Source organism: Podarcis vaucheri, assembly GCF_965113315.1.
Source record: "Podarcis vaucheri genome assembly, chromosome: 1".
Lineage (NCBI taxonomy): Eukaryota > Metazoa > Chordata > Lepidosauria > Squamata > Lacertidae > Podarcis > Podarcis vaucheri.
The window spans coordinates 31,840,697-31,855,545 of record NC_138759.1 but is presented as its reverse complement, the minus strand read 5'-3'; the positions used below and the strand labels follow the sequence as shown (position 1 = coordinate 31,855,545).

At 42.5% G+C, this 14,849-nt stretch overlaps 1 protein-coding gene across 7 annotated transcripts in view; it reads left to right on the top strand.

The window, feature by feature from the left end:
• Nucleotides 1-13,756, top strand: part of GPATCH2L (G-patch domain containing 2 like) — a 30,032-nt gene extending 16,276 nt beyond the window's left edge. For 4 of the 7 annotated variants that reach the window (XR_014222170.1, XM_082233703.1, XM_082233700.1 and 1 more), the window contains 3 exons: nucleotides 2,139-2,224; nucleotides 7,649-7,746; nucleotides 13,385-13,756. Coding sequence is in view for 5 of the 7 variants with exons in the window: in XM_082233703.1 (XP_082089829.1) it covers nucleotides 2,139-2,224; nucleotides 7,649-7,746; nucleotides 13,385-13,458 (258 nt within the window). In the remaining 2 variants the exon portion in view is untranslated. Of the gene's footprint in view, nucleotides 1-2,138; nucleotides 2,225-7,648; nucleotides 7,747-11,185; nucleotides 11,431-13,384 lie in introns of those variants that run through there. The other 3 variants (XR_014222169.1, XM_082233702.1, XM_082233704.1) reach the window with 2 other exon arrangements.
• The last annotated feature ends 1,093 nt before the right edge of the window (nucleotides 13,757-14,849 follow it).

Genomic DNA, 14,849 nt, shown 5'->3' with positions numbered 1-14,849 from the left:
CCTTCCTTTGGTCATACACTGTATGCTGGAAGACCTTACTTCACAATGACTCCTTGTATCAAGCAGTGCCCTAGGGCCTAAAACTTTGGCCTTCTCCTACATTTTCCCTCTTTCTAGCTGCCTTTCCATCTAGCTTTCTGATTATTTAAAGCATTTTGGGGGTGCATTTTTCTATTGGTTCATCTTGAATCACCAATAAAGTGTAGTGGTTAGAGCATCAGACTAGGACCTGAGAATCCATAGTTCAAATCCCCTCTTGGCCATTGGCTCAGCTGGTGATTTTTAGGCTGAGAAATAGTGACTGATCCAACCTATTTCACAGGGTTATTGTGAGGATAAAATGAGGAGAGGGAGAAACATGTGCCACCTTGAGCTCCTTGAAGGAGAGGTGGGATGTAAATGTAAGAATAAATAAATTAGAATTTTTCATGTGATTTTTCCAGAACATAGTGTCTTCTCCCTCTGCCCCTTTTAATTGTTTGTTCATTATCAGTAACAACAACATTCTCTCCCTGTCTTCAAAAGAAGTCTTACTGCATTTGATAGTTGCTTCAACTTGGTTATTTAGCCATGCTGGTACTTTCTTAGCTGTGCAGGTAAGACAGAGAAAAAGCTGGTAATTCCAAGTATATTTAGAGATGGTTTTTCCATGTTCTGGTTCCCACTGCTAATAGGGAGAGCCACTGAATATTTACACTTCAGTTCTCTCAGTTAAATTTGCAGCCTCAACTAACTTACACCAGTGCAAAAGGTTAATGGACAAACTCCTGAATGTACAGAGTAGTTGTTAGTTCAGTTACAATTTAATCAATTAGATGAGGTCTGTGTTCCTCATTTGATAGCAAAAAATATATCTCTTAATAAACTCAAAAGTGTAGTTTAAAAATCTGCAGTGACATACCGGTACTTCATTTTGAACTCATAATCCATCTGAAAGTGAATCTGATTACAGTATGCCCAAACTTTTTCCAACCAGCTGTTCACATTATTTTGAAGTTCCTTGGGTTTTATAGTGAGCTTCCAGTTACTGGATAACTTATATGTTTATATTGTTCAAAATTAAAGTAAGAGGGCATCTATTTTTAAAGGAAATAGTGCTTTTTTGCAGTACCCAGTCAATCTAGCAATTTGAATTTCTTTGAAGTTTGGTTGGGAGCAAGTGGTAAGAGGCACAACAGCTGTTTAGAAGATTGGAATTTGCAGGCTTCCATAGAGATAGCTGATAGGGTAAAAACTGACATCTTGCAGTGCTGTAGTTTATTGGTGCTTTTCCTTACTATTTATTTAAGTTCTCTGTGATGGAAGATTGAACTGATCCAGCTGTTTAGCAGGGTCTTCCTGAGACTACGCTACAACAGATAGGTTGATGGGGAGTTGCATGTTAGTCTTCTCATGCACATGGGAGGAAGCCATTGAGGTCAGCTGTATCATTGACATGTTAGTTTTGCACATGCAGGAAGAATGTGTGTTAGCATCCAACTGTTTAATTCACTCGTTCTGGACCACATGGACTATATCATATGTTCTGTTAATGTTTGAATAGTGTTTAGGTTGTTCTTTTTTTTTTAGAACCTCAAGTGCTGCTCCCTTGCCTTCTAGAAGAAAATATTTCTCGTTGTGGTAAAAGTTTTGTTCTTTTTCTGGAGAAATAAATGCAGTATGCTGTGATCATTAGTACTGGTGAAGCTGATTGCTTCAGTTGCTCACATCTCTGTAAAGAACAATTTGTTTCTGCAGTTGAGTTTTGCAGATGATCTTGTGATGTTAAAGTGGCATCTATGCTGGTGGTTCTCAAGTTGACTATGAACAAAGAAACATCTCGCAGTGAAGGTGGATGTCAATCTCCTTTGTACACAGCTCTGTACAAATGAAAACAGACTTAACTGGTAGAGGTTTTCTTTGTTACTGGAGAGTGGAGAAAGGTGTTGCCTTCTTGACTAGGTGTGTTCAAAGTCCAGTTGGTTTTCTCCTCCAGATGAGTGAGCAGTGTGGCCTGGGGTCAGAAATTGGCCTGCCGCTAAATATGGAATGTAAGACTCCAGATAATGTGAGAGAGACTGGGTAAGGATAGTTCAACTGTCTGTATTCAGTTAACGTTACTTCACATGTTGTTAACCAATTTTCTCTTGTCTTTCCAGTTCAATCCGCTATCTCCTCTCTATTCTTTGGATGTTCTTGCTGATGCTTCCCACCGAAGGTGCTCACCAGCGCACTGCACAGCCAGGTAACCATCACCTTCTGCTTTCATTGTAAGGAATGGTATGGTATCTGTTGGTTTGTGGGGTATGCATGTCAGAAACAAATTGCATAGGTGACTTCCTTTTCTACTTCTTTGGGTTAAAACATTTTTATCCTGCTTTTCCTCAAGAGTCCAAGGCAGCAAACTACAACAACTGCAGAACTGCGCTGCAGCATAAAGCAAATACCATTAAAAATACCCATTAAAATGATAATACTCTGTTGGTTTCTGTATTGAATTTGAATTGATTTTATGTATATGTTGTTAGTGTTACATGTGAACTGGGCCCATGAATTTGGATGACTGATACCTGGACAAGGAGCAGACTTTGTGTTGTGCATTAGAAAGCTCAATATAATAGCAAGGGAATAATTGAATAGGGAGGTTAAAGAAATTTTAAATGTGAGGAATGGCTCTATCCATTATTCAATTTAGCCTGGGAGTCTGAAGAAAATGCTAACTAAAAGTAGAAAATGTAAAAATCCAAAATAGCCACTTCAAATTATTGTCATGGGAGCGGACAACATATATTATATGAAGGATATTTTATTATTTAATCTGGTGCCTCAGTGAGGGATATGTGAGGTTAGGAAGAAATTTTCATTAGAGATCTTTGAAGTTTTCACTCTTGTTCTATAGTTCTGCCAGAATGTCATAGAATCATAGAATCATAGAGTTGGAATAGACCACAAGGGCCATTGAGTCCAACCCCCTGCCAAGCAGGAAAACTGGTCATGACTGGTGATGAAATGTTGAGTGGAGTGGACTTGTGCTAGAGCAGGCATATCCAACTCCCAAGAGACTGTGATCTACTCCCAGTATAAAAAACTGACAGTGATCTACCCATTGTCATTGGAGGGAGGAGGAGCATGCGTGGTGTGAGTGGATTGCCCAGAATTGCTGAGCTTTTTTTAGGAGGAAAGTGCCCAGAGTTGCTGAGCTTTTTTGGGGAGAATTGTGCAGAGTTTATTTTAGCTTTCCCCACATAACTTTTTGTACACGATAAGGATCCCGTGATCTACCAGGGTCAGTTGGGGATCTACCAGTAGATCACAACCTACTGGTTGGACATCCCTGTGCTAGAGGGTCAAGAAGGTTTCATTTGCATTGCTAAAATGGAAAGATTCAGTATTATTTAACAACCCAGACTTGGGTGGGCAAATTCTACTGTAATATGTAGCTTGTCTTGTCCTTTTTGAGCCATTTGTAATGTTTATTAAACCTATTGCTTCAGTACCTTGTTCATTTTTTTGTCATTTGGCACACATACTCTGTAGAGGTGTGTGGTTGGAAGTACCTTACGTTAGGGCAGGAACTTGTTTAGATAACCTTAATATTCTCTGCAGCTCTTATTCTGTTATGATGATGAAAGCCAGTAGCTTAAACTTGGATGAGCCTTGAGCTCGGCTTGTAAATAGCTACTTGTCAAGTTTCTGGTAGTGAATTTAATTTGATTCCAAGTGATGTTTTTAAGCTTTAGGTCAGACATAGGCAAACTCGGCCCTCCAGATGTTTTGGGACTACAGCTCCCATCATCCCTGACCACTGGTCCTGTTAGCCAGGGATGATGGGAGTTGTAGTCCCAAAAATATCTGGAGGGCCTAGTTTGCCTGTGCCTGCTTTAGGTCTTACTTTGTATATCTGATGACGGACATCTATGTATATATGCAGTTAGGGGAGCAAGTAAACATGTTTTTGGGGCTTGTAACTTATGAGTGGGCCCTGCTAATGGGTGGGAATCAATTAGCCCCATCAGTGGAGGACCTGCATAAGGAACTCCACTTTCCAGAATTGGCTTGTGAGGGGCGGTCAGTCTGGAGAACCCCTGGAATAGCATTCAGGGGAAGGGGTGGGGGAATTGTTCCTTCAGGCAAGCTGAAATGACAGCTGATCAGCTTAGCGCAAGGTGAATTCCTCCCATAATTTCCAAGCTTATTGAGGCTGTATTACTTAAGAGATATAATATTCTGGCATGTAGCAGAAAGAAAAGCATCCTTCAAAAAGTGCAGCACCTTGGGCCATAGTTGCCCATACTAGCTCTATGTCATGTAAATTATTTCCCTACTGCTCAAACTGCCAGTTCTTATAAGCACTGTCTGCCTCCGGAAAGCCTTTCACAAATGTATTATGCAATTGGAAGCACTGTTATCAGGCAAATTCTGTTTTTTTCACCTGTCTGCCTTAACCTATGTTTTCTTTACCTCCCTAGTGGTTTCCGGTGAAATTCATCTAGGTAGCATAGTCACTGTCTTGTAACCCATTGCTTCATTTAAACAGAGCCGCCAGCCAGATTGCTGAGTGTAGAGCCATGGGTGTGCGAGGAGCGGCTTTTTGGTGTCAAGGAGAAGGCTCTGCATGGAGGGTTCCTTGGAAGATGCAGTTAAAAGGCTGTATAAATTGTAGTATACCAAGACTTTCTTTTCAGCTGTCTGTCTGTGATGTGGTGAGACTTCTCTCAAAGTGTCAGAAGCAGCACTGGGAATTCCACACCCATCATTAGAAGTGGTGTGGGAGGGGGGGTGTTTGGTGACTCTGTTATCATTAGTAGTATAATTTTATTTTGCAAAGCGACGAGAGTCCCCCCCCCCCCGCTTTCCCTCCCTTTTTGCCATCCTCCTTGGGGATAGTTGGTGTATTAATTTGCTGTATTGCCTCCTGGCTGTTCCCAGGCTGTTTTGATTCTTCATCATGGAATTTTAATGGCCTGCCGCTTCTTGAGAGGCATGTGAGAGAGCGCATCTCAGGGACCGCTTTCCTTCTTTCCACATGCCTGTAATTGCGGCTCTTTAAGAGCACAAAGCATTTACTAATCATGCCATGTCTGTTGTAGCTTCTGTTTGACAATGCACTTTTTATAAGTGGAAAGCATGAAGAAGTTGGCATTGAGAATATGTTCCTCAGTACCAGTGTGAATTGCTTTGAGGTAGCAGGTTGAACTTACTGCTTTCCGTGTATCTAGGTGGCAGAATAAAGGTTCCCTGTCTTCGCTTTCCTTGGAAATGCTTAGAGCAGGAAGCTTTTTTAGCCTAAAGCCTGGGCAAGTTTCTGGGGGCCACATTCCAGTGGTACATGGGGCAGACGTGCACATTAGCTATATATTGCCCATGCAAAAGTTGGCAGTTACAATTCTCCATCCAGGCAAGCAGAAGGCATTGCCAGAGGTAAAAGACATCTCAGGCAGGCAAAAGCACAAAGCATGGCCAGTGATGTCAGGAGAGTCCCAAGGGTCAGTTAGATGACTGGGGAGGGGTCACATTGGGCGCTTGGGCTTGAGCTTCCTCATTCCTGGCTTAGGGCATTCATTGCCTTAGTGGTTGGTTGGTTGACCATTTGGGATGAGATGGTATTTCTCAGTAAGTATAGCTCAAGATTTCCTAAGCAGAGCCAAGCCTCCTGTCCCAATTCTTTCCACTGATTAAGACCAGGTATTATTAAGAGTCTGGTCTCAGTATGAGATCTGCCAAGTTCAAGTTAAGACAGGATTAATATGTGGCCCATGTCGCCAGAGGAAATATAACCCATGAAGAATGCTAAAGCAGAGCCCATACTGTGGCGGCCACAGATGAAAATCTCACTGCAGCATGATATACCATCAACCTACATCATGAAGCCCACATTCAGAGTTGCATACAGTGGTAATGCATTAGGTGCCTTTCTGAGCCCTTGGAAAACATTTTTCTCATCCTGGGTCACCATCTTTCTGGTATGTGATTGCAAATGTAGTTTAAGGAGGGACACCAAGTAGACAACCAAACCATCTCTTTATCTGTGTTTGCTGTGCTGCCAAATGCAGGTGTTGCATCATCATAGGTAGCTCCATATTGGGTGTCTGTGTGTGTATTAATCACTGACGGGTGCTAGTGGCCAGCATAATGGAAAAGAAATACAGAGACCTCTGTTGAAAGTTGCCTGTGAGTAATGTGAACATGTGTGGCAATGGTTCCATGCTGTTGTTTTGTTATAAACACATCTGATGCTGACTGTTGGAGAAGAGGGTGGAGATAATCTCCCTGGGGCTACATTTTGGATAGGCCAGTCTGGTTGCCAGTCTCTCTAGTACATGTGTAGTGAATTTTTTTTTTAATGAACTGGTTATCATTTGTTACCAGGACCCTTTTCTGTGCTGTGCAATGGGTTAATCCTTGCATGCAAAGATGTTGTGTTCGCTGGATGGGATGAGCAACTTGTAGTGATTTCTACCTATGATGTGCAGATCAGAATTGGGTGCCCAGCTGGCTGGTGGTGTTTCAAAGAAGAGAAGGATCTCTGTTCTCACTATTAATTTTGACCTTTGAAGGCATCAGAAATAGCCCCAGGTGGTACCTCAAGGCTTAGAAAAAGCACCTTTTATGCATCTGGTATTTGCAGTGGAAACTGTTAAGTACAACTGCAACAGCTGAGCTGAATACTGTCACAGTAGCAATACCCTTGATAGGAAGTGTCTTCTACTGAATGTTTTCTTCTGCATGAGGATAGCTGAGCTAATCATTTTCAAGGCGATCAGTTAATAAGCACATTTCCTTATTTGCATTGGTACAATCCATATATTTTGCTTTCTAAAATGGGGAAAATACAAGAGTCTTCAACTGTATTATCTACAGAGAAGGCCTGAAAATTGAGGTTCTTAGGAAACTCATGAAATTCCTAAGTTTGATATTATAATAACAGAGGATCATATTTTTCAACTGAAACACTTTTCTGTTCTAAAGGGAATGCTTTGTATGGCTGTCTCTCAGAAGATCAATTGCAATTAAACATACATTTCAAGAAGGGTGCTTGTTTAATGTACAATAATACCTCTGTGAAAGTCTGTCCTGTCGACCGTCCATTTCAGCGAACGTCCACGGCAAACCTGGAAGTACTGTAATGGGTTACTTCTGGGTTTGCCACTCGTGCATGTGCAGAAGTGCTAAATCGCTCTTCGCGCATGCGCAGAGCGGCACTTTGTCAAGCATCCTTTTCATGGAGCGTCCGGGGCTCCGGAACGGATCCTGGACTCAAAACAAGGTACTGTAGAGGATTCCTTGAGATGCCTAGTTCCATCTTGTTTGCATTATGCATAGGGGAAAACAAGGCTCACTTTTCTGGGGGAGTGGAGGGAGCTCTATTGCCAGCCTAAATATGATGATTCTAGTGTTCCAACCTAATGCTTATTAGACAAGAGAGTGAAACTTCACCTGCAGTTGGGAGTTTCCACCTCTGCAGATCAACCTTAAGATCTGTGTATGGTGTCCTGCTTTATGTTCCTGCCAGTGAAATCAGTGAGGTTTGTGAGTGCATGAAACAAGTCCTTCTTTGTGGTGGCCCTGCAATTGGTACTTAAAAAATAAATAATAAATAAAGGGACTGTCAAGATGGTGTTTGTTGCCTTAATTTTTAAATCATTATACTTTATTTCTTCCTTTTTAGGCAGACCAATATACATCTTGGACCCCCATGTTCAAGGGACATAAAGAGGAAGAGGAAGCCTGTAATGGCAACAGCCTCCCTTTCCAGCCCAACTTCAGGTAAATTGGCTAAACCTCAGTATAAATAGTTAATGATTTAGGGGGCTACTGCTTTGAAGGAGCAGGAAAACACCTGAATTTTAAGAAAGATCTGCCCTTTCAGCTGTTCCCCTGTGAGATACGGAGGCTTCCCAGGGCAGGGTTGTATCACTTGCATTGCAGAAATGCCACATTTACTATTGGATGCAGAAAGTTCATTTTCTACTCCTTGTGACTGTGGCAGTCAGTTGGGAAATGCCTGGATAATGCCTGATGAATCATCAAAAGGCAGCTTTGCTGCAGTTTGCTTGCTGTTAAAAAGTTTAGTAAAAATATTTAGAAAATAATAATCAAAAGGCATTGAGGGCACTCAGCTCCTGATGGCCAGGAGTAGGGCTTAATAATATTTCCTTGCTCTTCTGCCTTCTGTGGCTAGCAGAGGCAGAATTGGTCAAGCAACCAAGTATATGCATGTTAATTTAGCTCATGTAATTTAGTTTGCAGAACTTGGCCTGCCTTTGCACATTAACATCACTGTTTTTTAAAAAAGCAGAGAGTTTACCCCAGCCTTTTCCAACCTAGTGACCTGCGGCTGTGCCGCCTAAAGTTGATGGGAATTGTAGTCCAAACTATCTGGAGGCCAGCAGTTGCAAAGTCTGGTTGACACAGTCCAACTACTAGTAGTGAAGTGTTTGGAAAGCTTAAAGGAAATAGGGCATGGATGCTGGCTTCTCCCTTGTGCCAATCTCTTGGTACTTTGCCTAAAGAGCATCTTACTCATTGAGAGACACCGTTTTGTGCTTTGAGAGTATGCTTTATTTTCTTAAAGCAGAAGAAACAACATTTCTGGATGAGAGAGGAGTATGCTGGTATCCCAAGAAAATGTAGGTTATTGGATTGAAGGCCACCCACACATAAGAATAATCCAATATAATAATAATAATAATAATAATAATAATAATAATAATAATAATAATAATAATAATATACCACCCTTCATCCAAAGATTACAGCGCTGTTCACAACTTAAAAATACAAAATGAGAACACAAAATGCATAATAAAACAAAAGCAAACCAATAATCCCGCCTCCCTAAACACATTTAAAAGGCCATAGAATATTCATCAGCTTAAGGCCTGGTTATAGAGAAATATCTTCACCTGGTCCCTAAAGAAAAAGCATTAATTTTAACAAAAAAAGTGAACTCCCATTGATTAGGAAATGCTTGGACAGAATGAGGTAGCAATTAATCAGCTAATAAGGATTAATTAAATAGAACCAGCTCCTTGGTTTGCCAGCACTGCTGCCTTCTTCACTGCCAGTCTTAATGTTTTTCCCCCCATATCTTTTGCCCCTTGATGCTTCCGGTCTCTACACAGCTTTGTGTGTGTTCTGTTCAGGCATGCTTCCTCCACTCTAAATGCACATGCAGGCAGATCTACTACCCTTGTACTACTCCTACAGGCTCAAGTAACAAAAGAAAATGTTGGTGTGGGTGGTCGTAGTAATCTTGCAATGCATATCTACCATAGGGCTGGCCCTACAATTAACTACAGTGAGGTGACTGCCTCAGGCAGCAGATGATGCAGTTGTATATGTAGAGAGGCGACGAACTGTTGAAACACAGAGCTGCATGTGCACCTTGTGTCCTGGCACAAGCAAAATGTCTACTCATGGATCTCTCTGCATATGTGAATGTGCACACAGTTCTTAAAGAATAGCAAAGAGGAGGAGCAGTCGGTGAGGCAGTGAGTGGAATGAGAAGAGTATTGCTAAACAATTGTCCATAGCAGTTGTCTCAGGAAGGTTTTATGGATCCTGTCTTGCACTAAGAAACCTGAAGTGCAGTGATAGTTGGAATAAATGCAGGATTAGATAGCGACTACTCAGTTGCTATCTGCTGTATTTTTTGGAACAAATTACGTACAAATTATCTGGAGCAGACAGCTATTGCAATATTAAATATTCCTTCTGTGTTGTTCCTTTTTGTGAAAATCATTCTCTCTGAGAAGGCAAAAAAGGTAGCCCCTGGTGTGCTCTAATGCTATCTGTCTCAATTTCTCTAGCACCTTTTTTAGTTTTCTAGGTTTCTTTTAATATAGGGGTCCTTAAATTTTATATGGACTTACTAGCCAGCCATATATTGTGGTTGCACTCGCTGAAATTCTCTGTGTGTGCTAGAGAACTCTGGATTTGTGTTGCATGTTGTGCTGAGCTTTGGAGCAGGCAGAAGCGCTGCAAACTGATTTTGTCTTTTCCGAAGCTCAGCACAGCCAAACCCCTGTGCACCAGCATCAGGGTAGGTAGTGTTAAGAAGGGACCACACTGAGGGCCAAAGACAGTCATAGGCAAACTCGGCCCTCCAGATGTTTTGGGACTACATCATCCCTAGCTAGCAGGACCAGTGGTCAGGGATGATGGGAATTGTAGTCCCAAAACATCTGGAGGGCTGAGTTTGCTTGTGCCTGGCAAAAGACATGGCCTCAGGCAAGCTGGCAAGTGGCTTGAATTAGATTGATGGTTTTATCGTGCCTTTTTTCAGTCCTAAGGACGTACAAAGTATGAACAATACACTGTTATCATAAGACAAAACAATTTGAAACCAGGTTTGTGCACTGGATGCAACTGGATCCTGAACTGAATTAGATCAATTTGGGGCAACCTGGGATTTAGCTAGATTGGGTTGAGGCATCTCTGGATTATCCCAGGTCAGCTCAGATCCACCCAGAGCAACCCAGGGCTTTCAGATAGAGGACATTGTCACAGTGTAGGGTGGAGAGAAAGAGACATATAGGCTGCCTGTGTGTATCTCTTCCCTCCAGCCAGCATGGTTAATGGTCGCATACGATGGGAGTTTGAGCCCAACAGTGTGTGGAAGCTCACAGATTGGCCACCTCTATTTACAGTCAGCTGAGCTAGAAATGGCCCTCTTCTTTATTAGAAAAGAACATGAGGGGAGAGATGAGAGCCAGTATTCCAAGGAAGCAAGATATCTTTCTGTGTTTTTGTGTGATACATGGGGCATGCACATCTCTGGCCAAAGCTTCTTCTCCCCCTGGCATGCTTTCAGTCAGCACTGATTTGGACATTTCCTCTCTGACTAGCTTGTTGGACTCAATTTTCTTTCACTGTAGCTCTAGCTTCACGTGACGACTTTTTGTGTTGGCAGTGAAAGATTGGTGTGAGTCACCATTCAGGCCCAGGCCTGAGAACGAGGGGGGTTGTACAAGCAAGGATGCCCCATTTGGACTAGACCATGCCTCCGAAACAGATCTCTGGCTGAGCCCAACAGCTCTCATCTCACTTGTTGACCAGGTCCTGCTTCAGTGAACTCCTTTTATGCAACCCGTGTGCCCCAGAGAGGTGAAGGACACAGCCTGAGCTGGCTCCATCAGTCAGCAGAACAAATGGGCTTGCTCTGCCTAACATCGGGCCATCTCGGATTCCACCTCTTTTATAGAGATGAGTGATGAAGAGAGGCTCGTTCCGCTTTGCCGCTGTATTAATACACATCAGGGGCCAGCTCCCGGCACTAAATCACGCTACTGCATACATCTGTTATCGGACTCCTCACCACCGTGATGAACAAGACTGCAGATAGAGGCTTCCTCATGTCATTCTTTATAGGATTTTCCTAAAAGAATAAATAGCTCAAATCTCTGCCAACACTCTCCCCTGTCATTGTGATGAATTTAGCTTCTTTCTTAAACATGCAGCAACAAATCTTCCTTTGTCGTAGACCCCTCCCCCTCCCCACCTACAGAAAGTTTTGTTGAATTTGACTGAATTTAGATGATGATAGTCAGGCCACTTAAGATGCATCCAGTGGTGGCAACGGAAGCTGCAATCTGGAGGGTTGTTTTTTCTTTTAACCTAATATATATTTAATGGCACCTGTACAAGGTCATGCCCACTTACTCTGGGTGAATCTGTAACTACAATTCCTTGGCAATCCCTAAGAAACGGTTCACACATGAGAACCCTATGTGACCACCCCACGCTTCTAGAGCAGCTGCCATCCCTAAAAATGGGGTAATTATATACACCACTGTTGCCATTCCACCATGGAGACCCTAAGTCACACTTGCACAAGGGCTTTTGCAGTTCCACATGCTCTTGGGGCAGTTGTGTGTGTGGGTCAGATGCCACAAATAGTCCTCAATTGAAAGTATGGTAACGTTCTACCTGCTCTATTGCTGGGCAGTGGTTGAGGCCTAGGATATTACGCAGGCTTAATAGGGTATTATAGCAGGCTTATTAGAATTTGATTCTTAACTAGACTTGGAGACCACCCCCCCCTCAAAATACCTCCCAAATCTACCTGAGAAACAGTTTTATGTTCCCTTGTTTTAGGCATGTCTCATAGCCTCACAGTTCCCCTTAGCTTTTAAGAATGTGAGCTGCATTTGGACCCTCTTACAGCTGGCCTTGCATTTGCTCATGGTCCAGCTGTCTTCAAGGAGGAGGTGGTTTCATTAGTGGCCTTTTAGGCAACATATTCTTGCTCAATTTATTTCAGTCACTTCAATGGGACGAATAAAAGCATTGCTAGTTTTCTTTCCACCGCTTTCCTGCAGCGTGGGTAGACACTGCAAGGTGTGCTCAAGCTGCTTCAGTGACAATCAAGTGAACGTCATCCATTTTCTTTTGTGCAAGGCTGATTTCTCTTTTAGCAGGAGAGTTTGGCTGCATTTCTGACGAGTTTAAAATGGTGCTTAGACAGGTTCCCACCTTTATCCCTAAAGTTGTTGCTTCCCTTTTTCCACAAGGAAAAATGCGTTATTTCTTTCTGCCGACTGCATATTTGTGGCAGATCATGTATTCTATGAAACATGGGTCTTTAGAAGCAGAATAGAAAATCAAAAGCAAGCAAGTAGATGCAAATTTGTCCAAGCCTGATCACAGAATTTTGGCTGTTTGGGCAGAGAATTCAAATTTCCGTTTGACGCAGAATAAACACAACCTTGAGTATATTAAACACAGAACAGGGACTATTTATTTTGTCAGGTCACTTCCACAGCTAAGAGCAGAGGTGAGTATCTGGATGTTGCTGGACTACAATTCCCATCATCCCCGACCAATGGCTATGCTGACTGGGACTCATGTGAGCTGTAGTCCAAGAACATCAGGAGAGCCATGGGTTCCCCATTCCTGGGTTAGAGCAAAAGAAAGTCTTAACTGCTGGGAGCTCTCTAGTGCTGAAACCAGGAATGGTTTTCAGAAGCTCTGGAGTTATCCATATCATGCTTTAAATTGGCACTGTTCTCCCTTTCTGCCCACCCCCGTGGCACCCTGCAGTCTGCATAAAGAGGAGGGTGCATTGATGATGTTTTTGTGTTTTTATTGTGACTGACCGCCCCTTCCCACCTCAGCAACACGCTGGCTGTGAGCCAGGCATTTATTGGCAGAGGGTGTGGCTTTCTACATAGCGTTTTGAAATGCAAATAATGAACAAATGAAACAATGCTTGGAATCTACATAGTATTCTAGTCTTTTAGAGCCCTGTAAACCTGGCTGAAAGTAAACGAATAGGATAGGCAGTCATGGCAGTGGAAGCATACGGTGGGGCTTGGCACCTAACATTTGATGTGCAAATTGCACCTTGCTTTGATGTTCCTGCTCATTGTATTTCTCTTCCTTTTTTATTGTGATGTTCCAGCAGCTTTATCCATCCACATAGATACTTCAGACCCAGGCCCGCCTGTGCCACACTCCCAGAGGCACCAGAATTGACTGAACAGGCAGAAGCCATTCATCAGAGACGAGCTGCAGCGCTACTACCCCAGGCAGCTTTCTAAGAAAATGCCACAGGAGATGGTCCTTGACTGCACTAGACGGAGGCAGCGCTTCCTTTGTCAACTAGTTGGGCTTTTTAATATGTTGGACTTTGGAGTATGTCAGAATTTTCCTTCCGGCAATAGCTATCTCTTCAGTGTTAGCATGTGACACACACCTCTGTCAGCATGATATGTTTACCCCACTCATCCTGCAAATCATGTTTGTAAATCTATATAAAAACGCATAATCAGTGTTGGGGGTTTCCATACTTCCAGTGTTCCTGCTATTGCTATGCAAGTATTTGTCGCACGCTCTCATTTCTAGCCCCAGAAGCTGCTTGGTGGCATATGCAAAATGGTATTTGGTTATTGCAGGTGCCTGTCTTCGTTGCAAAGCTCTTCATTTCTCAGACACATCTCAGTTGTTAGCAGAGTCCTGTGTTTAATAGAAGAAATTCTATTTGCAGTTCTTTGGGGAAGCTGAGCCTGTGTTGTTTGTAAGCATAAGACCCGAAAAGAAGCCAGCAATGATCCCTGAGCTAGAGTGGAGGTTAACAGAGGATAAACGGTTTTATCTGAACTGGGTGACTTGAATTTTATATTGGGAACATTTCCAAAAGCAACGTGTTGGTCAGTATTTTGAGGTTTGCTTCCCCCCACTTTAACATAGCATTATTGTTTCAGCTTTTCCTCCTGTATCACTGGGGTATCCTAGTATTGCTTTTAAACTATGGTTCCTTCCTTGCGATCCTCTTTCCTGTGTATCCTACTGCATGAGCCAGTGGAACCATAAATGCAAAAATGGGACTGTCATGTCAGGAAGCTTTCCAATATATAACCTTAATGCGAATGACAATGAAATGGACTCTACCAACAGTAGCTTTTTCTGTTTTGGAAACTATTACAGTATAAGAATCATTTGAGACAGTAACCTGAACTCCATAAGTTGCTATGAGAATAGCCGTTTAGATGTGTGGTTTCAAAATAGCCTTTGTGGATGACAACCACTTGCTCTGTTGTCTTCAAGCTGGGATGTTTCCTGCAGTATAAAAAAGGAATCTCCCCTTTTGGCAGTATGTCCTCAGAAGCGCATACTGTGTTTTATTCTACATTTCCTGATTACAGTGTACTCACTATGATGTAGATGTGTTATATAGTAGAGAGTGGTGCCTTTTCCCAACAACTCTTTCATTGCTATCCTTTCCCCAGTATAAGTGAACGAGGCTGCAAAATAGTCCCAATTCCTAGATGCCAGCATCAAAATGAGAAGTCCAGATAACCATGTTATTTTTCTAGCACTATTTACATTAGAGCACAGCACATTCTCCTCCTCCTCCGATTATTGTC